Raw genomic sequence first — 14,001 nt, forward strand, 5'->3', positions numbered from 1 at the left:
TTCAACAAACCAAAACAAGCCAGGCGAGGGAGCTTGCTTTGGTCTTTAATCCCAGCACTCAGGAGGCAGAGGCAGCGGATCTCTTGAATTTCAGGCCAGCCTGGTCTACAGAGCAAGTTCCAGGACAGCTAGGGCTACAAGAGAAACCATCTTGAAAAACAAAAACAAAAAAAATCAAAACAGAACCTGCATATACACGTGCCCGTCCAGCCCCCCCCCCCAAAAAAAACCCCAAAGCCCTTGGTCTAACACGGAAATCAATAATGACAGCTACTAGTTACTTTAAACATTTAGATTCCTATAGCCTAAAAAGGGGAAGGAATCTGTGTGATAGCTCAGCTGGCAAAGATGCTTGCCATCAAGCTTGATACATGAAGTTTGATCCGCTGGACCTACAAGGAGGAAGGAGGGTATGCCCTCAAATTATCCTCTGACATTCACACGCACGCCTTGGAAGGCACGCGACCAAACACATACACGCACACATATGCAATAAATCAATGTAAAAACAAACAAGTAAATAAAAAGGGTAAGAACAATTTGCCACCCAATACAACCATAAAGGCATTGAGGCCTGTACCTGAAGCAGCCCTCCCCCGAAGCCCCGCCCCAGGACTCCGCCTTCGCTCCTAAGTCACCGCCCAGGCTACATCCGGAAGTCTAGAGCTCGGAGACAGGCGATTACGTGACGGCGGCGCGTAGCGCGCGGGAGGCGGGTCTGAGGTCCAGACTGCTCCAGGATAGGACGCAGCCTGGCGCGGAAGGGGCGGGCCAGGCCGGGAGGCGGTGCTTCGCGTGAGCGCGCTCGGGCCGGGCTTCCGCGTGCGTTGGTCGGGGAGCGGGAGCGCGCGGCGGGGGCGTGCCGGGGCCGTCCGGGGGCGGGGCGGCGCGCGGCCTAACGGCGGCGGCGGCGGCGGCGGCGCTGGTGCGAGCGAGTTCGGCGGGTGCAGGTCCCGGCCTGCGCCTGCGGAGGACTCGGGCGGTGGGTCGAAGCGGGTGGCGCTCGCGGCAGGCTGCGCTCCGCGATGGTGGGCGTCCCTGGAGCAGCCGCCTTCCAGCGTAAGTGGGGCGGGAAGGCAGGCGGCTGAGGGGTGTGTGTTGAGGGGCCTGCTGCTCCATAGGCGCGAGGCTCCGCAGAGGCCCCCGGCGGGAGGCCCCGGCAGGGAAACTGAGGCCGGGAGAGGGGCGCTGTATCCAAGGTCACGCGACTCCCCGGGCCTTCGCGGGCTCTCGGGGCCACCCCGGCGCTTCCTGCGGCGCAGCGGGACCCGGGGCTCTGGGTGCTAGCGGGACTGTGCTGAGCGGCCTTGGATCTCAGGCCTGGCGGGCGCCCTATGGACCGCGAGAGAAGTATTGTTTTGTTTTCGCGGCATCGGGGCTGAAAGTCCGGTCCTGGGAAAACGTAGGCACGCTGGATTTGGAGCGACGTGTGGTCCAAAGACTGGAAGACGCGCGGCTGGTGTTCTCGAGGGGCCTGTTGAGTGCAGGCTCTGGGGTCAGACTGCTTGGGTTCATGTCCCGGCTCCCCCGCGTACAGGCTGTTGTGTGACCTTGGTGCTTCCAGAGTATCAGTTGCTCTGTCTGAAAAATGGGTTGTGAGGAACGCTCTCTAAATTGCCCTGTAGTTGGGTTTAGTGAATGCAGTAGAACGCCCTGCACACACAGTTGCACATCACACATGTGTGAAAACTCATTATCGTAATCGCAGTTTATTAATCATTATGTGCGTGCCTCGGAAAAGTCCGAAATTGGGATCTGGTTGTGCATTTTTTTTTAAAAAGATATCTTTGCCTATTATTGGGTGTCCCAGTTGTGTTTTTATTCTTACCCCGTTTTGCGATTTCATTTATCCGATGTTCTTCCTAGAATTTTAAGATCCTTGCAGGAGGGATGGCATCATTTAATAAAAACAATAAAAACTTAATTGTCATTAAAATATCAGTAATAGCCAACATTACTTGAGCACCAGGCATTTTGCATTCGATTCATTTAATATTTATTAAATCATCTCTTAAGTACAAAGTATCACTCCAGGCCCAGAGGATATGGCAACAAAGTAGACTCTGGATTTGAGTTAGAGAGGGGACTCATGTGAACTGTTCTGTGGATTTTCCTTTGTTTATGCAGAGTGACAGTCTAAAAACAGGTATTTGAGGCACTTTCGAGGCAGTTGGATCTCTGAGTTTGAGGCCAGCCTGATCTACACAGCCAGTTCCAGGACAGCCAGGGCTATATAGTGAGACCCTGTCTCAAAAAAAAAAAAACAAAAACAAAACAAAAAATAAATAAAAACTAAAACCAGGTATTTGAGTATGTCCATTGTGCAGAGAATAAAATGAGAGGTATTGAGAACTCTGTGCTCTACCCCAAGAGGGTTGTTCTTCAGCCTTTAAAAAGGGAGGATTCATACAGCCTCTTCCTTGGGCACCCATTCCACTTTGGATTGAAGAAATACAAGAAAGGTTTACCCGTTAATTCCTTTTGTGGTCCTGTGCTGTTGATGCTCTTGTGGAGGCAGACCAGGTAACCGTTAGGTCTGGCAAAAATTTCGTATTAGGAAAGTGGAAAAACCTTTTATCTGAATTTAAATTTATATGCTTATGGCAGTATTAGAGATTGGATTTAGGGACTTATACTTTATGCTGTAGACTGAACTGTATCCCCAGCTGCCTTTGTTTTCAGATTGGGTCTTACTAAGTTGCCCAGGCAACTTGTAATTCTGTCTCAGCTTCCCAGTAGCTAAGAATACAGGCCAGTGTCACTAGGTCCAGCTGACCTAAGAAATTTCCGTATCTTTTATGTTTCCAGTTAAAGATATTCCCAAAAGGTTGAGTACGATGAAAGCCTATGTAATCCCAGCACTGAGGAGGCTGAGGCAGGAAGGTGTGAGTTTGAGGTCAGCTCAAGCTGTGTAGTGAGGCTGTTTGGAAAGGGGGAAGGCTTGCCTCAATTCACTATGTAGATCAGGTTGCCCTCAAATTTATGGCACGCTTTCTGTCTCAGCCTTTTAAATGAAGGGATTATAGATGTGAGCCTGGCTGAATATTTGTTTTAAATTACTGTTTTAGGCTAGGGATGTAATTCAGTTGTAATACTCACCCACCATGGGCAAGGCCCTGGATTTGTTCCCTTTTCATAAATAAGTAACAAGTATAGTCGTATTATAATTGGTAGAACATTTTCTAATGTGTAAAAATTGCCATTTTAAGGAATGATAAGCTAAAATATAAGTGGAAGTCACAGTATTGTCTCTCTAAACCCTGATGTGATAGTCACTAACTACTCTTGGGATGGAGATCATCATCTTATAGTGGGTCTTACCCTTTGACTCATTAGGTATGCTACTCGTGAAAAAAAGGATACCTCGTTCAGCAGAAGTAGAATGCAGTGGTTTAGGATGAACTTTTTTTTTTTTTTTTTTTTGGATTTATTTATTTTTATGTGCATTGGTATTTTGTCTGCATGTATGCCTGTGTGAGGGTACCGGATCCCCTGGAACTGGAGTTAAAGACAGCTGTGAGCTGCCATGTGGTTGCTGGGAATTGAACCTAGGTCCTCTGGAAGAGCAGCCAGTGCTCTTAACCACTGAGCCATCTCTCCAGACCAGACCTTTTTTCTGAAACAGTTTCTCTATGTAATAGTCTTGGCTGTCCTGGAACTTTGTAGACCAGGCTGGCCTCATACTCACAGACAATTCATTTACCCCCCCCCCCCCCCCCCAGTAAAGGTGTGCACCACCACTCCAGGCTAGAAAGGATGAACTTCTAAAGCTTATGCTTTGTCTGTCTGTCTGTGCCCCTCCCCTTTTGAGTCAGTATCTGGAACTTGCAGCAGTCCTCCTGTCTTCTGCCCCCCGCCCCATCCTAGCACTATAGGCATACATTACTAAGCCCACTCTCTTCTGTAAAATTGAAGATAGTTCCTACTTCGTTTGCATTCTTTATAGCCCTCACTGTCCTTGAACTTGCTCTATAAGAAGAGCAGGCTGGCCGACAGTGGTGGTGCACGCCTTTAACCTTTAATCCCAGCACTCAGGAGGCACAGCCAGGCAGATCTCTGTGAGTTCAAGGCCAGCCTGGTCTACAAAGTGAGTTCCAGGACAGGCTCCAAAGCTACACAGAAAAATCCTGTCTCAAACCCCCCCCCCCAAAAAAAAAGTATGTGAGAGTATGACGTGTAAAAAGCTTTAACAGTGCTTGCCATGCTGTTAATGACTGAAGATTCAAAGTTGACTCGGAATCTTACACTTCATGGGGTCCTGCATAGTAGATAAATGGGTATTGGTAGATAAAGTGCTTAAATTTTTTTTTCAGATTTATTTTATGTGAGAAGTGGAACATACAATGTTAATAGAATGGCAGTGAGTTTCAGCTGGGGTTGTGCCTAGGAAGTGCCAAGTGGCAAGAAAGCCTGTCTTTCTTCTCAGATGGCCCTTCATTCTGCCCACTTACTTGAGAATACAAACTTGCAGACTGAGCTACTTGAGGGTTATGAGAATATCTTCATTTTGTAATTTTATTTTGCCTAGCAAGGTAAGTGTGACATTCATAATGTTGCGAAAGGTATATATAATTTGTGACCCTTGAAAGAAGCCTAAACACAAATGGAATGGTATATAAGTATGTTTGATAGTTACAGATATTTTTACAGTCGAGAGGTCCTGTGCATTCATTATTATAAAAAGATGTAAGAACTGTCCTCTTGAGAAAACCTTTTCCTTATGTGGCACATAGCTGTTAGCGTGATAAAAGAGAAATGGAAATGCACCTCAGAGATTTTACTGAGGATGAAGACCTAAGTACCTTCCGTTCTCCCCTCTAGGTCCACTATTGCTTTTCACCCTGTTCTCGGGTTGGTTTAGTTACTTGTACTGTATCCATGGGCTTCCTTTTCCTCTGAGATGATCAGATTATTTTCCTACTTCTTTTTATTGGTATTCCTCTTAGCTGACTGGATCATCCTAAGATCCTCCTTTCAGCATAGCCCATGCTGATTTCAAACTCCTGATCCTCCTGTCTCAAGATCACCTTTCAAGTGCCATATTAAAAGCATGAGCCACTATGCCTTAAATTTATTGCCATAAATTTAATTACTCTACAGATGAAGTGGGAAAGAAAAGGCAATAATGGTTTAATAGCACACACCTATAATCCCAGCATTTGGGAGGTTGAGGCAGGAGGATTATTACAAATGCCTGGCCAGCCTGGGCTCTGTCTCAAAAAACAGCAAACACGGCCCCCCCCCCCCCCCCGCCACGCCCCCTCGATATTAAACAATAACTCTTAGCCGGGCCTGATCTCTTGAGTTTGAGGCCAGCCTGGTCTACAGAGTGAGTGCCAGGACAGCCAGGGCTACACAGAGAAACCCTGGATCAATAAAAACAAAAACAAAACAAAAAAAAGATCTGACTCCTGCTAGGCATGGTGGTACGTGCCTGTAATCCTACTTTTTGGGAGGCTGAGGTAGGATGATGGAGATTTTGAGGCCTCTTTGTGCTGTATAGTCAAACTCAGTCTTAAGATGGGGGAAGCCAAATAAAAAACTAAAAGGATTTGATTCTCCCTTCTGTTTTGTATTGCTATAATTAAATGCAGAAATCAAAGGAAAATTCAGAGTGACCAATGTCAAATTCTGAATTTATAGCTCTGGAGTTGGCAGACTTTTAAATTAAATTAGCTGATGGCAACAAATATGTAATCTAACCTCTACAGCAGCTCAAGTGAAATGTTACTATCAGGCATGCACACGCGCCTTGACCAACACACACAACTTTGACCTTTTCTCTTTTAGAAATGTTTTCTCATTCCTTTGTTAATTTTGATCATCATGTAGAGGTTTTGCCTGCTTCTAATTTTTCAAAACCACATGAGAACAAACATTCACATAGCACAGATTTATTCATTTAGGTCTCTTATCCCTAGAGCAACACTAAACACACCCACATTTTCCTGGAATTCACAACACTCCTGATCACTACCACCCCTATCCCATAAAAGCTAATATGCCAGTGATATTTTTCTGCACTATAAAAATGTGACAAGCTTTTCTTGTCTTCAGTACTTTTTGTTTCTTTCTAGAAAAGTAGTGTCAGCCTTGAGGAGAGGTGACAGGCAGAAACAAATCCCCTCCTCCCCCATTTCTTTTAGTTTTACTCTAATCCAGGTTGGCCTGGAACTCAGAAATTTTCCTGCCTAAGCCTCAGGAGTTGCAGGTGTGAATTACCACATTCAGTTTATCTGTCTGTCTGTCTACTTACCTACCTACCTACCTTCCTTCCATCCATCCATCTGTCTTTGTTTTTCGAGGCAGGGATTCTATGTGTAGTCCTGGCTGTCTTAGAACTCACTCTGTAGACCAGACTGTACTCGACCCCAGACATCCATCTGCCTCTGCCTCCCAAGTGCTGGAATTAACAATGTGGGCCTCTACTGGCTGGCTTTTAGTTTATTTTTTGGTAACATATTGGGGATTAAACCTAGGACCTTGTGTGTGCTGGACAAGCACTTTATCACTGAGTTGAGTCTTGTGTCCCTTTTTTACTTTTTATTTATTTATTTTATTATTATTATTATTATTATTATTTTTATTTTAAAAAGGTTTGTTGTGGGGCTCGAGAGATGGCTCAGCAGTTAAGAACATTTGTTGCAGACCGGGTAGTGGTGGCACATGCCTTTAATCCCAGCACTCGGGAGGCAGAGCCAGGAGGATCTCTGTGAGTTTGAGGCCAGCCTGGTCTACAAAGTGAGTTCCAGGACAGGCTCCAAAGCTACACAGAGAAGCCCTGTCTTGGGGGGAAAAAAAAAGAACATTTGTTGCTCTTGCAGAGGACCCAGGTTTGGTGCGCATCAATGCACTTTGCAGTTAACAACTGTCCTTAACTCCAGTTCCAGGGGTCTGATGTGTCCTTTCATGGCTTTAGCAGACAATGCACATGTGATGCCCAAACAGACATGGCTGGTAAAACACCCATACACATAAAATTAATATGGGGGCTAGGGTGATGACTCGGTAGAGTACTTGTGCTCAAGCTTGAGGTCCTTGAGTTTAGATCAACCCAGCTCTCACGTAAAAGGCCAGGCATGGTGGCAAACACCTGTAACACCAGCACTAGGGGGCAAAGACAGGCAGCTTTTGGGGGATTGCTGATCAGTCTGGCCAAAATTTAAGCTCTAAGTCCAGAGATCTCAGAAAATAAGGTGATTGGTAGAAGAAACCAGTCATTGACCTCTGGTTTCCTATGTGCATGTAGAGGTAGGTAAGCACATATACACCATTCGCACACACACAAAGGTATGTTGGATATAGAAAAGATGGAAATAGGGATGTTACTTGATAGAATACCCAGGAGTTGGGGATTTAGCTCAGTGGTAGAGCGCTTGCCTAGTAAACGTAAGGCCCTGGGTTCGGTCCTCAGCTCTGAAAAAAAAAAGATAGAATACCCTAAAGATTCTTTTATCAAGTGACATCTGAGTAAAGATCTGAAGGAGTTAAGGTAACTATGTACACTTTTGGGAGATCAGAAGTATAAAAGAGGGGCTGGAGAGATGGCTCAGAGGTTAAGAGCACTGACTGCTCTTCCAGAGGTCCTAAGTTCAATTCCCAGCACCCACATGGTGGCTCACAACCATCTGTAGTGAGATCTGGTGCCCTCTTCTGTATACATAATAAATAAATAAATCTTTAAAAAAAAAGTATAAAAGAAGAGATCAGATATCATGGTCATAAGGTGGGAACATGCTAGGTAGATTCACAGAGCAGCAGTGGGGTTAGTTTGGCTAGAGTACAGGTTAGTTGTAGAAGTTGGGCATTGGATATGCTCCTGATAACAAAGGATGTTAGCAAGAAGGTTAGCTCTTCAGAATGAGATGGGAAACCATTTTGGGCAGGGATCTCAGTCCTTGCCACCCCACCTCCCACCCCCCAGTCACAGTGTTTCTCTGTGTAGTCCTATCTGTCCTGAAGCTCGCTCTGTAGACCAGGCTGGCCTCGAACTCAGAGAGATCTACCTGCCTCTGCCTCCCGAGTGCTGGGATTAAAGGCGTGCACCACTGCCACCACCACCGCACAGCCCAAGTTTAGTTTTATAAACATAGTTTTTGTTTTTGTTTTCAGTCTTTTTGAGTTGGGATCTCTCTGTGTAGCCTTTGCTGTCCTGGAACTCACTCTGTAGACCAGGCTGTCCTCCAGGTTACAGAAGTCTGCCTGCCTCTGCTTCCAGAGTGCTGGGATTAAAGGCATGTGCCCCCATGCCCAGCTATTTTTGATTTGAAATTATTTGTTTTGAAATTGTCTGTGTGTGTGCAGATGCCCAAAAGAGCCAGATGCATTGGATTCCCTGGTGCTGAGAATTAGAGACAGTTGGGAGGTGCCTAAGTGCTGGGAACTGAACTGGGGTCCTAGAGAAGAGCTCCAAATACTCATAACTGCTAGACTATCTCTCCAGCATACTCAGGTTTATTTTGTAACTGAATAGGAAAAAAAAATACAAGAATTGTACATACTAATTAGGTAACATGTTTTGATATGGTTTTATACTTGAAGAGATCACTTTGCTTTTGGAGAAAACATTTTGTGAGTCAAGAGTGGAACCTGGGGTATGAAGTAATAAGACATTACTGATTGAGCCTAAGACAGGGAGGTGACCAATTGGCACCAGAATAATAACAGTGGATATAGAAATAGTTGCATTCACATCTATCTACCTTTCTTTTTTTTAAGATTCAGATTTTTGATTCTATTTATTATCTATCTCTATCTATCTATCTATCTATCTATCTATCTATCTATCTATCTATTTATTGTTTTTTTGGAGACAGGATTTCTCTATGTAACTGCCATGATTATCCTGGAACTAGCTTTGTAGTCAGGATGGCCTTGAACTCAGAGATCTGCCTGCCTTAAAGGCGTGCACCAAGCTGAGATTCAGAGTATTTTGAAGATAAGAGTTGGTAGGTGTCCATCCGTAGTCATCATGTCCCCCCTCCCCCATTGTGTGTGTGATGTATTTGCATAGGCTCCTGTACCATGGTGTGCTGGTGGAGGTCAGAGAACAGCTTGGAGGTGCCAGCGCTGTCTTACCATGTGAGAGCAGGGGATCCACTCAGGACCCTCAGGCTTGGCAGTAAATGCCTCGACAAGCTGAACCATCTTACTGGACTACTCTTCTGCTCTTTTTATTTTAAATAATGGAGGTGTCATCTGTTGAAAGCTTGTTTTTCTTAATTTTAAAAATTAGATTTATTCGATTTTTGTTATATATTTTGCCTCTATGTATGTATGTGCACATGTGCATGCTTGTTGTCCATGGAGGTCAGAAGAAGGCACCAGTTCCTCTGGAACTGAAGTTACAGATAGATGGTTGTGAACCACCCTGTGTGTGATGGGGGTTTAGCCTGGGGGTTGAGTCTCTGCAAAGTGTATGTCTGTGAAGTGGAACGCTTCACTGTTTCTGTGTCTTTGCGCAGAGGCTGTGCTAATCTCTGTATCATCGCAATTTTAGTATATGTGCTACCAAATCGAGCATTGTTTTTAATGCAGGCTTGTTGTTGGAATATTACTCTGGAGTTTTCAAAATCTAGCCGGTACAACCACTTCTGCTCTGTTTTGGCCTTCATAGCTCAGATGGGCTTTCCTTTCTGGGTTCAGGCTTGTTAAAGACAGTCTTCACAGATTTCCTCAATAACCATGTAGATGCATCTTGCCACTGTCAGGACAGTCATTAAATAACTGATCTTCACCTGCATCAACCACATCAATCGAGATGGCTCTAGGATTTCTTCCTCCTTTTTGAAGTGCTTTGACAACACCAATGTCTTCTCTAAGTCTGTGAGTTTTTCTAACAACATTCTGTGCTATGAGTGTGTAATGGAGTTTTGGGACTTTACTGTGGCTTGGTGCAAAATTCATTGATCCTCTTTAAGTCAGTGTTTCTGGTAAACATTTCTTTCATATAACCTAAAACATCGGAAGCTCCCCATGGCTCCCTGCTTTACCGATACACAGCAGTACCCCACAGTAAGTGCTCTTAACTGCTGAGCTTTCTTTCTAGGATCTGTTTTCCCTATTGGATTTTGAATTTTTGGGTGTGGCACATTCAGAAGTCTATATTGCCACCTCATATTCAGTTTTGTGACTTCATAAGGGATTTGTGATGGTTTAATGTGCAGGTGACTAAGGCATGAAATCACCTGTCATCTGATGAGTTTTTAATTTGCACAAGAAATAAATCATTGGCTGAGTATGGTGGTGTACAGGTTCAATCTCTATCACTCTAATCCCATAACTGCAGCACTTGGGAGGCAGAGGAAGGTGGGTTTTGGTGAATTCAAGGGCAGCCTGATCTATGTAATGAATTCCAGAAAGCCGAGACTACATAGTGAGACTCTGTCTCAAAAATAAATAAATAAAAACCACTGATTTGCCGGGCAGTGGTGGTGTACGCCTTTAATCCCAGCACTTGGGAGGCAGAGCCAGGCGGATCTCTGTGAGTTCGAGGCCAGCCTGGACTACCAAGTGAGTTCCAGAAAAGGCACAAAGCTACACAGAGAAACCCTGTCTCGAAAAACCAAACCAAACCAAACAAAACAAAACAAAAAAACAAAAAAAACCCCACTGATTTAAACTTTGATAATGTCCTTAAAAAAAAAAAAAGATTTGTTTTATTTTTAAGTGTATGTCTGTTGGTATGTGCTTGTGAGTGCAGGTGTGTGAGCCACCCCACATGGGTGCTGGGAACTGAACTCAGGTACTCTGGAAGAACAGTAATTGGTATTAACTGCTGAATCATCTTTCCAGCCTATAAATTTGCCAATATTGATAAGTCTTTTAAAACCTTGTTTACACTTACTTATGGGTGTGTGTGCCACATGTGGAGGTCAAAGAACAGCTCCTGTGAGTCAGTTCCCTCCTGTGGTTCCAGGGATTGAATTCAAGTCATCAGATCAGACTTGATGACAAGCACCTGTACTTGCTGAGTCATCTTTCTGGCACAATGCCTGTCATTTTGTTTTGTTTTTTGAGACAGGGTTTCTCTGTGTAGCATGGCTCTCTTGGAACTCATTCTACAGACCAGGCTGTCCTCAAATTCACAGAGGTTGGCCTGACTCTGCCTGCGGAGAGCTGGGTTTAAAGATGTGCTATATTATGATCACAGTCGTAGAGCATGAGACTCTTAATCTCAGAGTCCTGGGTTCGTGTCCCACGTTGGGTGCCACTTTTTATGATCAATCCACGTGAGTCTCTTTAATGGGTAATAGGGATTTATTAAGATAGAAATTTAGAAAATATACTCACAAGTAGAGAACAGAGGAGACAGCGAAATCATTCTCTGATCTGAGTGCAAGTGAATCCGCCTCACAGGCAGAAGCAGGGAGAAGGGGCATGTGACTCTTCCCCCTTTCCTTATGAGAGGTCACGTACAACAGCAAGAAGCACCGCCTCGCCTCATGGGCAGAGCAAATACCACTACAGTGCCACCCTCTCTATGTCTGGCTTTTAAAAATGATTTTGTCTTTTATTTTTATTTCTATATTTATTTTTATTTTTTAAAAAAGGTCAGGCTATATTGCCTAACTGGCTCAGATGCTTGCTATGTAGACCAGGCTGGCCACCAAAAGTTAGGATAGGTAAATAAAGCTCTAGGTGATCTGTGACTCCAGCAGTTATCAATTTAGATATTATTGTTTTACTTTGAGATTATAGTATTTGTGTTTGGGAGGTAGAAAGCTATTTTAGTTATGATTTTGATCTTTGTGTAGATAATAAAATGAAAATACTGATTTGGGCTTGGTGTCTTCACAGCTAGCATTGTTCTGACTGCATGGAGTGGATGTACTACTGAACCAGGTGTTTTACTTGAGCTGTACCATCTGTGGGAGCAGGTGGACAGAGCCGCTGTCGTCAGGAAAGCACAGCTGGTGAGACTTAGAAGAGCTAATTGGTTGCTTTCCCAGCTCTTTCTAGTCACATATACCTGAATGCAGTTTACCTCAGCAAATGTGTTGATTTTGGTTAGGACATTTAACAGCAAAAATGAACAAAAAAGTAAAAAGGTGTGAGTATGTATGTATTGACACATTGTCTGTTGGCTTGGAACTAGTGTTGTCCTTCTCATTCTCCCAAACTCTTGGATTGCAGGGGTGTGTTACCACACCCTGCTCTGTGTTTTTGGATTGATACTGAGATAATTTAAGAGTTTATTTATTTATTTGTATATAACTTTGTGTGTTTACATTCATGTGTATGCTTATGCCTTTGGAGACCAGTAGATGTCCTTTCTCAGGAGCCATTCACTTTGATTTTTGAGTGTCTCCCTAACCTCACTGATAGGCTAGAGTGGTCGGTCATCAGATCCTAGGGGTCTGTCTGCCTGTCCCCACCTTCTCAGCTCATACCACCACACCAGCCATTTATGTTGGTGTTAAAGATCACACTTGTCCTTGATACTCATGTGTGGCAAATGCTTTACCAACTGAGCCATTTCTCCAGAACCTTATTTATCTTTTTAAAAGAGTTGTGTGGGTGGTGGTGGTGAGTGGGTGCACCTGTGTGTATGAGAGTTCAGAGGTTGGAAGAGAGAATCAGGTATCCTGCTTTTACCACACTTTGTCTTAGTCCCTTGAGACATGGTTTCTCACTGAACCCAGAGCTAGGCTGGTGACTGACAGGCCCCAGTGATCTTCCTATCTTTGTTCCCAACAGCACAGCTACATCCTGTCTTTTTGTTTGTTTGTTTGTCTGTTTTGCATATGTATGTAGCCCTGACAGTCCTAGAGCATGATACGTAGACCAGGCTGGCTTCCAACTCCCAGAGATCCACCTGCTTCTGCCTCCTAAGAGCTAGGATTAAAGGCATGTACCATCATGCCCTGTTTTCTTTTTCTCATTTTCATGCCCTCTGAGTCTTAATGCTTTTTTTTTTTTTTTCTTTTTTCTTTGTTTTGGTTTTTGAGACAGAGTTTCTCTGTGTAGTCTTGACAGTCCTGGAACTCACTTTATAGATCAGGCTGGCCTTGAACTCATCTCTATGTCCATCTGCCTCTGCCTCCCAAGTGCTGGGATTTGGTGTGCACCACCAAGCCCATTGGGGGACCACATCTTTTAATTCTTTTTTTTTTTTTTTTAAGATTTTTTTATTTATGTATACAGCATGTATGACTGCAGGCCAGAAGAGGGCACCAGATCTCATCATAGATGGTTGTGAGCTACTATGTGGTTGCTGGGAATTGTACTCAAGACCTCTGGAAGAGCAGTCAGTGCTCTTAACCTCTGAGCCATCTCTCCAGCCCTCTTTGTATTCTTAAAAATAATCTAGCAGCCAGGCGGCGGTGATGAACGCCTTTAATCCCAGCACTTGGGAGGCAGAGCCTGGTGGAGCTCTGTGAGTTAGAGGCCAGCCTGGTCTACAGAGTGAGATCCAGGCAGGCACCTGGACAGGTACTACAACTGCACAGAGAAACCCTGTTTGGAAAAACAAACAAACAAAAAAACCCAAAACAAACAAACAAACAAAAAATTCCTAGCCAGTGTCTCATAGGTGCTTAAAATAAATAGTCATGGTCATGTCACTTACTTGGTGTCAGTGTCGTAGATATAAAGTGACAGCTATGCCAGGCAGTGGTGCTGCACACCGTTTAATCCCAGCACTCAGGAGGCAGAGGCAGTGGATTTCTGTGAGTTCACGGCCACCTTGGTCTACAGAGCGAGTTCCAGGACTGCCAGGGATGTTACACAGAGAAACCCTGTCTCAGAAAACTAGGGGGGAAAAGTGACAGCTGAGTTAAGTGTTTCTTTTTCAGTTCTGGGGATCAAATCTAGGGCTTTGTACATGGTAAAGATGATCTAAAACCAAGTTATATGTCCAGTCCTTGGTTTGTTGAGACAGGGTCTCACCATGTAGCTCTCTAGCTGGCCTGTATTAGCTATGTTGCTTGGGCTTTTGTGTAGTCCTAGCTGTCCTTGGACCAGGCTGGTCTCAAACTCAGAGACCCACCTGCCTCTGCT

At 44.4% G+C, this 14,001-nt stretch overlaps 1 protein-coding gene across 3 annotated transcripts in view; it reads left to right on the forward strand.

Annotated features, from left to right (window-relative positions):
- Positions 1 to 905: 905 nt before the first annotated feature.
- The window catches only part of Cbfa2t2 (CBFA2/RUNX1 partner transcriptional co-repressor 2), a 99,583-nt gene continuing 86,487 nt past the window's right edge, over positions 906 to 14,001 (forward strand). For 2 of the 3 annotated variants that reach the window (XM_059261683.1, XM_059261685.1), the window contains exon 1: positions 906 to 1,059. In XM_059261683.1, the coding sequence (XP_059117666.1) occupies positions 1,026 to 1,059 (34 nt within the window). In that variant the 5' untranslated portion in view covers positions 906 to 1,025. The remainder of the gene's footprint in view (positions 1,060 to 14,001) is intronic. The other variant, XM_059261686.1, reaches the window with a different exon arrangement.

Source organism: Peromyscus eremicus, chromosome 4, assembly GCF_949786415.1.
Source record: "Peromyscus eremicus chromosome 4, PerEre_H2_v1, whole genome shotgun sequence".
Taxonomy (NCBI): domain Eukaryota; kingdom Metazoa; phylum Chordata; class Mammalia; order Rodentia; family Cricetidae; genus Peromyscus; species Peromyscus eremicus.